Source organism: Grammomys surdaster, unplaced genomic scaffold (assembly GCF_004785775.1).
Source record: "Grammomys surdaster isolate TR1022 unplaced genomic scaffold, NIH_TR_1.0 126391, whole genome shotgun sequence".
Taxonomy (NCBI): domain Eukaryota; kingdom Metazoa; phylum Chordata; class Mammalia; order Rodentia; family Muridae; genus Grammomys; species Grammomys surdaster.
In genome coordinates this window covers 8,520,209-8,532,272 of record NW_021621185.1, presented here as the reverse complement: position 1 = coordinate 8,532,272, position 12,064 = coordinate 8,520,209, and the positions used below count along the sequence as shown (strand labels likewise).

The 12,064-nt window shown below is 33.4% G+C and overlaps 1 protein-coding gene across 1 annotated transcript in view; it reads left to right on the top strand.

The window, feature by feature from the left end:
- Rasa1 (RAS p21 protein activator 1) overlaps positions 1-12,064 on the top strand; it is a 77,630-nt gene that overhangs the window by 46,926 nt on the left and 18,640 nt on the right. The window contains exons 8-11 of the mRNA XM_028760215.1: positions 1,455-1,605; positions 5,272-5,350; positions 8,857-8,977; positions 9,590-9,746. Coding sequence (XP_028616048.1) covers positions 1,455-1,605; positions 5,272-5,350; positions 8,857-8,977; positions 9,590-9,746 — 508 coding nt within the window. The remainder of the gene's footprint in view (positions 1-1,454; positions 1,606-5,271; positions 5,351-8,856; positions 8,978-9,589; positions 9,747-12,064) is intronic.

Sequence of the window (12,064 nt, the reverse complement as noted above, 5' to 3'; positions counted from 1 at the left end):
TGGCAAACCTTAATATCAAAAAATATTTACATTACAATTCACATCAATAGCAAAATTATAATTATGAAGCAACAAAAATAATTTTCTGGTTGCAGGTCATTACAGCACGACAACGGTATTAAAGGGCCCCAGCATTAGGAAGGTTGAGAACCCCTGATTAACAGTTAGTCATGTTATCTCTCTCTTTAATTGCAGTAAATAAACTACTAATTGTTAAATGTGTGATCTCTGTTGTTTAAAGATATAAGGCATTACATTTTAAATCAATAATTTGCTCTCATAGGGTTTGAGGTAGTTTTTTAAGTGCTTAATGGGTTTAATAACTGGCATTAACTAGATCCAGAATATAATTTAAAACATGACAATGTTATATGGTAGAAATAGAAATCAAATTTAAACCAGAGTAGTATGCCATCAGCTTTCAAGTTGGAACGAGAAATTTTATTTTAGTCAATAGTTAGGTTAGGCTTATATTTAGATACTGAATCACCAAGTATTTGAAGTACCCAGTATTGTTTTAGGTGTGTAAACATTAAAATAGCCTAAACAAAATTTCTCACATTAGAGTTTATTTTTGTTCATTCATAAACTCTTTTTGAAAGAGTGAAAATGTTACCCCCAGAATTACACAAATATATTCATTTACAAGTTTATAGAAGAAACATAGGGTATCAATATTATCACCAAGAGTTTTTTTTTTTAAATCCTATACTAAATCACATAGTTGGCAGTTTTTAATTTACTTAGCTGAACCATGAACCCAATATAAAAAGGTTTATTTTTTACTTCTTTGTATTGAGTACTAAGTTACCTGATAGCAAGAGCCTCAGCTAGATGACTGGAACTATTACTGATTTCAGTAAGAATTACAGGTGATAACTGTATAGGCTTTCTTAAAAGAGTCAGTTCATGATCTTTCTGTTACCAGTACTTAATCACAAAGGAAAGATTATAGTTTTAGGAGTCCTTGTCAATTGTAGATAGTCCTTTCTGTATACCTTCTCAGAATCATACCTAGTGAGTCAAGTATCAGGTGTGTGTATTGACTTACGCTAATATAGACAGGTACTTAAGTTATTTGCCTTTGTAAGTTCTTTACAGTATTGCTTTTTAATTATTAATTGGAAATCTAGAGAAATTAGGCAAAATTAGTTTACCTTTGCAAGATCTTTAGGAGATTAACACATGAAGCCACAGATTTGGTTCCCATTACTGTCAGGAGAGTTCTTTCTGAAGGGTATACTCTAGAAGTTACTGTACAGAATTTCTGTTCCATATGCTTAGGAAGCAAAAGTAGTTGCGTTACACCAGGAACAACATGGGTGGTTGGAAACATAAAATGAATATTAAATGTTTATGATAAAATTTTATGTGATTATGCTTCCTAATTACTTAACATACTTTCTCTTTGATTTGATAATTAGAGTATAAAACTAACAGCTTAATTTTTACAGTTGGCCAGGTCTGCAGTTTTCTTGTGAGGCCATCAGATAATACTCCTGGAGATTACTCCCTGTATTTTCGGACCAATGAAAATATTCAGCGGTTTAAAATTTGTCCAACCCCTAACAACCAGTTTATGATGGGAGGCCGCTATTATAACAGGTAAATTATGAGACATTTTGTGGTAAAAATAGTTGGAATCAAAACATACAGATTTCCTCAATTTCTAATATAATTGAAGTAGTCTTTTATGAGAATGCTTTAAACAGTGTCAAACATGATTGTTAATAACTTTTCAATTCCCAAATGTCATGTTTAATAAAATGTTTATGTACGAGCTATTTGTATGTAATTTCCTAGGAGTCATCTGATTTTTTATAAATGTCATGTTACTGGGTTATTCTCTCAAGTTGATACATTTTGGGTGTCTGATTTGTTTCTGCTTCTCAACTCCTTTCAAAACTCACAATGAGTTTCATTGCTTGCTTAGGAAAATGATTCTATTAATATAGTGACATGTAATAAAGGGCTGGCAGTGTTGTTCTGGAAAGGAGAAAGCTGGGTGAAGCATTTGCCCACTTTGATGGTGTTATTTCTTCTTTTGGAAGCTGGCTGGTATGGTCTGCTTTAAGAATATATTTACCTGTTTAACTTCTTACTTAATACTGTCATAATATTCCCCACCTCAATTAGAATTCCCCAAGTCCCAGTTTGAGTTTTAAATTCATAAAGTTTCAATAGCTGATTATCTGGAAAACAACAATTCATCTTTTGCTCATCAGAAGTTCAGTGGACAGTTTAGAAAAGCATTAGATGAAAGGTGTAATTATAGACATTTGCATATCTCATTGTATTAAGCTATCTAAGTACCTTTAATGTTATAATCTAGGCTTACACATCTTCACCTAGATTCCAGCTTGCTAGCATATGTTAGTATTCTGTTTTTCCCTTAGACTTTTTGCTTTGTTTCATGAAGCAACTTGAGCTACAGCTTTGACACAGCTTGGGAAAAGGAGAGGCATTTAGCACCAAATTGAATTCAGCAGACATTTATTGACTGATTATTTAGTGAAATTTACTGTGCTATGTACAAATTAAAGAAGAAAAAAACCATTTCTATATTATTAGTCCTCTGAATTGTTAGAAAGATGTTCAAGTTGTGATGAATTGAAGGGAAATACAAACAAGTATGGGAGCCACCAAAACGAGTACAGTTTAGGTAATGATAAAGGGTGGAGTGAGGTTTAGTAACACATTGAAGAGGAACGTCTGTTTAGGAAGATGGGTGCATAGTTTCATGTAATATGTACTAAATTAAAGTACATGGGATGGTGGCTTTAGAAATGTCTTGTTTTATAAAGTCCTCCCCCGCTCCATGGCTACAGTAACTGAAGAAAGTATCTTTCTTTTCTGTAGCATCTATTAATTGCCTGCAGATCCTCAGGGAGAGATAGCTCCTCAGGAGCCCTTTGCTTTTCCATGGCAGCATGTTTCGAGATTGAATCTTGCACAGTGGTGTGCAGGTAATACTTGAGGGTTCATGAATACAAGGCCATTCATGCCATAACTGGAAGACACAGCCTACAGCACTGGATCCTTTCATTCAGCTCTTACAGTCACTCTGCCCCTTTCACAGTGTTCCCTGAATTCTGGAGGGGAAGATAAGATACCAAGTTTTAGCTACGGATTCAACAGACACTTGTGTTGTGAGTTTCAGCAGTAACTATGGTGCACTGTGAAAAAAGAAGCTTTGTTGGCCAAAGCTGATAGCAGCACTAATCTCTGGGAATGAACAGAATTATTTAGAAGCAAGTTTGCTTTGTTTCTGAGACAGGGTCTCATTATGTAGCCCAGACTGTCCTGGTAATGTACAGACTTGGCTCACCTTGTTTGAACTCACAATAATTCACCTGCCTCTGCATTCCAAGTGTTGATTTAAAGGAGTATGTTACTATGCTTGACAAGGAGGAAATCTGGATGTACATCATATGCAGTCCACAAAACAGCAGCTATAGCTTCTTCCCTGCTAGAGTCTATCACTGCTGCAGCCACAGACTTGGTCAGGTTTACAATACCACCTGTTAGTTTCCTCCTGCGAACCAGGCCTCAGGTCCTTCAGAAAATGGTTGGCTACCCCTATGATAGTCATATGCCAGTGTACACATCTTGCCTGGTAGGTTTGGGAGTATAGCACAGTGGGTCCACAACTGAAACTTGGTGACAGTTCTCCCCAGCTACTTGCATAGCAATTTCCAGAACTGTGAGAGCCACACTGAAGAGAAGCTTTTAGCGAGCGTTGTTCCCACTTTATTTCTCAGTATTCCAGGTGTGGTGGTTTCAGAATACCATGTATTTCTCATGATCAATAATAATAAATGTGATTGCTTAGATTGTTTTGGAGGCTTTAAAAGAAGCCTATCCCTGGCACTGTAATTTTCTTGGGATAATCTGTGACTTTGGAAAGCAGCTTTATCCACCCACACAGGGTGCTTCCATTCAAGCTCTTTACATTTTAATTTTAAATTTTCTTAATGAGAATCATGTATATATTTAACACATATTAATTATACAGTTTTTTGGGTTTCACTGTTACATTCCCATGCCTGCATTTACCATGATAATGCCTACCGTCTCATGCATACAAAAGGCTTTGGCCTTTGTTAATTTTTATAAATAAACGATACGTTTTACTTCACAGTCATTCTTGTGGTGGGTGGTATCTAGCTGCTTTCAGTTTTTCCTGATTTTCATTTTTCTTTCAATAGTTTTAGGTTTACCCTGTTTTCAAATTTTATTTCCCATATTCTCTTAAAATATATCTTGCCTGTATGTGTTGAGTTTTTACAATTTTTATATTTTACTTTTGATTTATATTTAATTTAAATTAATTTTGTAATCTAGGAGAGATACTTGGAACTGTAGACACACACATATACACACACAGTATTGCAGTTATTCTGTCACTGAAGAACCATGGAAAGAATAAATCAAGGGGCAGGTTAACAAAATCTTTATGGAGATCTATTTCTTGAGTAGCTTAAAAATACTCATCCATTTAGTATATACAATAAAATTTTAAATTCCAGAAATTAAATATTAGAAATTAATGGGATCTATTGATTACAGAACATACTTTTATTTATTACAAAAAAAAATCTGGTGGCATCCTAAACTTTATGTTATATTATGTCATTTTACTTTCGGTTTCATGAGTAATATTTTCCAAATATATGGAAACATTGATGGTATGTTTTAATCAAAGTCATCTAACCCCCTCCCTGCCATAGGGACAGCTGTACAGGGGGAGTTAACTATTATTTTCTGTTTATTCTTTGACTTCTATTTTCACTTAACTAGTCATATATTATGACATAATAAAATTTTATAATATATAAATTTATATTGAAATATGAAATATATAAGTGAAATGATTTAGTGTAAAAAAATTCTTAATTTATCATTTGCTAAATAAACACCATTTCTGTTCTTTCATGTCTGAAGGATTCGTTTTTTAATAAAATAACACCTTCCACCCCCTTCCCAAAAAAAGTTTGTACTCATTTTCTCATTGAAGGTTACTTTCTCAGTATGGAGCTCCATTCATGGCTGCATGTTTGATATGTGAACCAAAATCTTTTAACTTACTTATTTGTAAACCTGTATTTGGAACATTCATGTTTTTCTAAAATAATGTGATTATTATGTTAACTCATTCTATGAATATATTCAGATTATATGCATTCAGAAACTAATGAATGGATAATCCTTGGCAACAAGGTTTACGTGTATTCTAAGAGATTTACACAGTTAATTATTTTATTTTAACAGTATCGGGGACATCATAGACCACTATCGGAAAGAACAGATTGTTGAAGGCTATTATCTTAAGGAACCTGTACCAATGCAGGTCAGCATTATTATTTTGCTTACTATAATTAGCATATTGTTTTCAAATAATTTTTGTGATGGTTATATAAGCATTCTTGTAAAACTAGATAAAATTTAAAACTACTGATTGCTTAGATTCCTTTAGAAAAGGAATTGTAGGAGAATTTCTTACTTTTCAATTCTGTTACTTTAGATAATTACTCAGTAGATAATTAGTAAGTCCTTGGAATAACCAAAGAAACTTTAAATTGGTACTCTTTGTTTCAAAAGTGATTATTATTAAAATAAATGTATTTCTACACATGCAATTAAATGTTAGTAATAATATAATGTTAGTCCTGGAGTGAACGTGAAGAGTCATAACATATTGACCTGCTTTTTAACTGGCAGTCCATTCGAAAATACAAATACTCTTTTTCTAATGAACAATCTCTCCTCTATGTATCCTAAGTACCAAGACATTAGCTAAAATAGAAACAAGCCAGTCCTAGAGTTAGTACTTCATGGAAAAGGCACTAGAGGAAAAGCAGCTGATGAGGTGGCTCAGTGGGGAAGGTACTGTGTTTCAGCCTGACTACCTGAATTTAGTCCCAGGCACTCACTCAATGGAAGGAAAGAACTGACTCCAAGTTATCCTTTTGGCTTCCACATGTGTACTGTGTCATGTGAGTAGCCTCTTGCTCTTAAACAGAAAAATAAAAACATTAAAAAAAATTCAAAATTATAAAGACACTTCATTTTAGGTATTTTCCTATACATATAGTAATTATTCCAACAACTTGGTCAAGTTAATGCTATAATCATGCCTATTTTACAAATAACAAAAAAACTTAAACTAGAAAGGCTAAGTATATTTTCAAATCACTGAGTCATCCTTGGTTCTTTCCCCCTCCTTACTGTGGTGGGAACATTCACTATCTATTGAGAACATCCTTCTTGCTGACTTCAAAATATGTTCAGAACCCAAACACCATAAAAAATGCTGATTCATTTCTTTGTGCTTTTGTCCTTTATAGCTCATAAGAGTTAGACATTTAAAATGTGAGTTGGATCCAAGATGTTCAATATTTCAGAATAAAAGATAAAATACCTCTGGTGGCAGACAGGAAAGTATAACTGGAATTTCAGTGTACCCATATACCTATTTCTACTGTCTTCATCTCATCTGTTTCCTGAATTCATATTTTAGCTTTGTTTGAGATTTGTTTTGTTTGTTGAGACAGGGTTTCTCCATGTATCCTTGACTGTTCTGGAAACTTGCTCTGTAGAACAGGCCGGCTTTGAGCTCACAGAGATTCTCCTGCTTCTGTAGGAGTGTTGGGATTAATTGCATATGCCAACACAGCCTAGTCCTGTTGAAGATTTTAGGCTCTTTGCCTCCTTTTGGTCTTTGAGCTAGCTTTTCCCTCACATATCTACTTACCTTTCTTTAGTTATGCAGAGGTTTACTTAAAAAAAAAAAAAGCTTCATATGAGACTTAGAGACAGGTGATTCTTTGCAAAGCGTCCTACATCTTTACTGTATAATTTACTTCATATATTTACTGACTTTCTCTAATTAGAATATATATTAGTGATCTGTGATGAGTGTAGATTGTTGGAATGTTAAATGGTGTTTTCCTAGTCATCGAGTAATAGAATTGAAGTTTGGCTTCTGTAGCCTGTGTATTCTCAGTTTATCCACTAGTTTCAAGGACTGTGTAAGTTGAGGTTTCTTGTTCCGAACTATGTAGAAAGTGGGTCAGAGTGAGGAACACATGACTTGCTATCATTTAGTGATTCTTACCTACAAGCGAAGCTGCATTCTTACTAGCATCCTTTATTAATTTGTAGTTCACTGTATCTTAATTTAATATTTAATAAAGCTGGAGAGATGGTTCAGTTAGTAAAGTACTTATGATATAAACATAAGAACAAACTGATTTCCCAAAGTCCACTTTAAAAAAAGCTGTATGCAGTAGTGTACAAGTATAGAAGGATCTTTAGAGGTCTCTGGCTAACCCGTCTTTCTGAATTGGCAAGGTATCTCTGTTGAGGGAGATACAGTGTCCCACAGGGTAAGGTGGAGAGTGACTGGGAAAGGTCAGTATTTTGTCCTCGGGTCTCCACATCCAGACACATCTACATACATAGAAACACACAACATGTAGAGATTACCTTGAAGTCATGAATGTGTTATGTCTTAAATGATAGGTGTGCCATATTCTACAGCTCACTGAAATAAAAAGGGATGAGTACAAGTTTGTATTAAACCAGGAAATAAGTCATTACTAATTATCATCTGTGGTTCAGTAAAACTTTTTGTACAAAACCAGAGGACTGGGTTTGGGGGTGGGGTTCCTGGTGATATAACTAAGTAGTACAGCACTTGCTTCATGCAGAATGCACTAGGTTTAAACCACAGTACTACAAATCAGCAACAAAGTAAAAGAGATAATGGGTTGAATTTAGCATGTAGGACATTTTGCCACCTTTATCAGAGGGTAATTAATGCTTGTTAACATTTTAGTGCCTGGCATAACTGCTAAATAAGGAAATAAAATAACAGAATGTCTTAAAATAGAATGGTGATCATGAAAATAGCTTAATGTTCTATGTTTTCAAGAAGTTGAATAGACATACAAAGCTTCCCCAAATGGCTACATACCATAAAATAGTAATATTTCGAAAATAAAAGAACTACTATAAAGAAATGGGAATACCGAAATTCAGTTCTGCATACCTTAATACAATTCAAAATTAGTTTATTTGTGAAGATCATGATTTCTTTATATTCTTTGTGACAGTTATTCTTTAGGCAACTTAGCAATTAATGTCAAATATCTTATGCATTACTAAAACTTGTTAGTTTTTAGTAAAGTCAAGCAATAACAAAAACCTAGAGCATATAGGAAAAATGGAATTCAAAGTATAACATTTCATCATTGACACATAGATAGAATATAGGAACTATAAAAACTGTAGTCTTACTTTACATATCCCTAAGGAAAAAGAAATATGTAAGCGTTATAATAAATATGGTGCTTTAATGTGAAAAAAGATGTGACGCTTTCTTGTTTTGGAAGTGTCCTTCAAAGTGGTGAAGCAAAAGAAAGCTGTAAGGTAGTAGGAAGAAATGGATTTTAAACAGACAGTTTATAAATACCAGGTGTGTGTTGAACTGAGGGTTAAGGGGAGATACATAGGTCTGATTCAAGTGTGTAGTTCTCTAGTGGTACATGGCGTTTGTCAGAGGTAAAGAACATTCACAAACATGACTTTGCTTTAATTCACATTGCCTCCTGATTTGCCAGTTCATTTATGGATAAATAGATCAAAACTGTATCATTTGCCATAAAATACAAGCTGAATGAGGTTTGAAATATCATTTGTCCATGCAACATTGTTCATGAAATGATAAACCTTTCTGAGAATTTCTTTGGAATACTTATTTTTTGATTTTAGTATTAGAAATATTTTATCCTTGTGTTTAATTAGTAACTTGATATATTTTCATAAATAATTTTAATGGTTTTTACAATTCAGGATCAAGGACAAGTACTCAATGACACTGTGGATGGGAAGGAAATCTATAATACAATTCGTCGTAAAACAAAGGATGCTTTTTATAAAAATATTGTTAAAAAAGGTTATCTTCTGAAGAAGGGTAAGTAAACTCTTAAGACTAAGGATTTAATGTAGGATTTTAATAAATATATATAAAACATGCTGCAAGACGTCAGTTCTGACATCCGTTATTAGTGACTGACATTTGTTCAGAGCTTGCACATAGAACGCTTAGCATTAGGATTAGTTTATTAAATCCTAATATCTAACCAGGATTTTAGAACAAGCTTATATTTTTTTGAAGTGTGCCATTAAATCATGATGCAGTTTCAGGCTCTCAGCTATGATTTCTTAGAGAAATTCCTTTATGGCACTTGGATTTCAGAGAACTAAAATTTTATTTTATAAATATACCTCAGTTTTATATTAAGTTATTGAGGTGGATGTTGCTGGTAAACAATGACTCTAAAACAAGAATTTTAAACATTATAATGAAATTTCTGAAGACAAAGTTAAATATTCTAATGAACTCTACTATTCATTAACTCATTAAACAATCAGTAATAAGTGTTTCTTTCTACATGTTAGAGGCATTTTGTAATTATATATGGATTGATCTATTCTTTAAATGTAGAGTGAAAATTGAAATGTATTAAATATTCTGAAAATATGATTTCATAGTTCCTAAGGAAAGATAATATTTTTTTAACAGGCAAAGGAAAACGATGGAAAAATTTGTATTTTATCTTAGAGGGCAGTGATGCCCAACTTATTTATTTTGAAAGTGAAAAACGAGCTACAAAACCAAAAGGGCTGATAGATCTCAGTGTGTGTTCTGTCTACGTTGTCCATGACAGTCTCTTTGGCAGGTAAGACATTAACAACAATAGTAGATGTTTTCAGACCATTTTCTAGCCTAATCTATTTTAAGAGCATAAAATTACGTAAACTTATTTAAGGGTAATTTTTTTCTCAGCTTTTGACTAAGCTGTGTGTATAATTTGTTGGAATGGCTTCTCAGTAGTAGGAATAGCTACTAAGTATTTCATAAATTCACTTGACTTTGCTATTCTTCCTTCTTTTAAAACAAAACAGGATGCTAAGGGTAAGAAATGCACCCCCAAAACATTCACTATATGAAAGGCTAGGTTGGAACAAGGTGGCAGAAAAAGGCCTTTCAAGTCGTCTCTCCATATTAAAGAACTGTTCATGTACAAAAGTGTCTTTATTAGAGCTAAGAAAATCAGTTAGAGGAGGACATAATGTTGGATTTTTAGAAACACAGGGATTCACTAAAGGAGACAGGATGGACATGATATGTCACTTTTTTCCCAGTTATAAGGCATGCAGCATAGGAATAAGTGTCACCTGTGTCAAGAAAGGATTGAGTGTAGTTCTTAGACTTTAACCAATTGAAGCCGCCTAAATTAAACCAAACATTTCCTGAAAATAAGCAATATGGGGCTGGTTTTGTGTATAGACCTGAATTCACATTAAACAATTTTATTTATAAAACAAAAACAAACATGAAGGCTGTAATAAAATCCAAGGTACTTCAGCCTCATGTGTTTTTTGTTTTTGTATGACGGGATCAGACTATGACTGTTTGATACGAGAGTTCAAAAATATGTTCTGTAGGAAAAAACCCTCTTTGTGGGAATAACTCTTACATCACATATTTATTGAATAAGGAGTGAATAGAACAAAGACACGTTCTGACAGTTGGAAAGAAGTAATTTTACATGTAGCATCACTATCCTCATTGATTGAGTCTAGTCTACAGTTCCTTGTAGAAATTCTTTATATGATACTTTAAATGTACCATGATGTGAACATTTAATGATACCAGGTCTGAAACTTGATATAAAAAGTTATGTCTATAAAACAAAGCTCAAATCTTAATCTCTGTCCCTGAAATAGGACAGTATAGTATCTTCTTTTTACAGTATGTACTATTTTTGGAGAGTGACTAGGAAAACAGAGCAGCAGTTTTCTGTTTCTTAGATTTTCTACCTATTTTTCATGAAACTCATACAGCTGAGTAAGCAGTCAATTGCTCTTTCCCAGCTTGAACAATGTGTCTTCATTAAGCACAGCACACTGCATTAACAATCCTCTCTGAGTTCTTTTACCATACTGATGATAGCTTTATTGCCTTCCATCATTTTCACTGATACTTCAGTTTTTCTCTTAGATATATTAGTTATTTACATATTAATACTAATTAATCTTTTTCTGGATGCTTTGAAGGTTTTTCCTTTAACAAAACCAGAATATGCCTACTGCTGTATATTTTTTAAATTCTAATGATTTTAGTTTCATAAATGAGAGATCTGTTGTCTTCTTTCAGCTTTAGAAAAATCTTTGTTGGCATGTTTTTGCAGTGCTTCTGCAAAATTTCTTCTAAGATCTGCAATAAACATGTTTCATGTCCCACATAGCTAAATATATCGGTTTGTTTGTGTTTTACATCTAGTCTTGTGACCTCTTCTTCAAGCTAGGTACTTCCTTTTGATAGCTCACTTAACTAATTTATTCATCTTCACTTAAGTAGTCTGATTAATTTTGTTGATCACATTTTCAGTTGAGATGTTTAATTTTTTTTATAGATCTAGTTCTTCATCTGTACTGCTTTTTTTTTTTTTTAAAGATTTAAGTTATACCTACTTGTACATTATATTTGGCTATTTGTCCTCTCCTGTCCTTTTCCTTTTCACTTTTCATTAATTTGTTTCTGGTTCTATTATCTGCTTCTGCTTGCATGAATGATAGATATCTTGTGTGAAAAGCTTTGAATGATGTTACTGCTTCCAGAACCTAGTGTTCCCATACCCTATGGTGGTCAACTGAAGACTGAGTTTTGAAGTTGGAAAACTCTTTGGTTTGTCCTTATGTGAAGATGTAGTCACTTTCAGGTGTCTGTTCACTGAGGGTTCTGAGTTCCATTTTCCTCCCTAATCATGGTGACACTTCTGGGGATTTTGGATAGCTTTTCACTTGCTGCTTGCTGCTTAGGAAATCAGCTTCATAGCTTTGGCTGTTCCCACATATCTTATGAAAAGGTTGAAAAGAAACAGGATGGGGAATCTCAATCTCCCCCAAAATGAGCTTATTTCTCAAGCTTCCCAATTCGTACTGTTCTTCATTTCTTCACATGGTCATTTACTAGTATTGGACATTTTGCCAT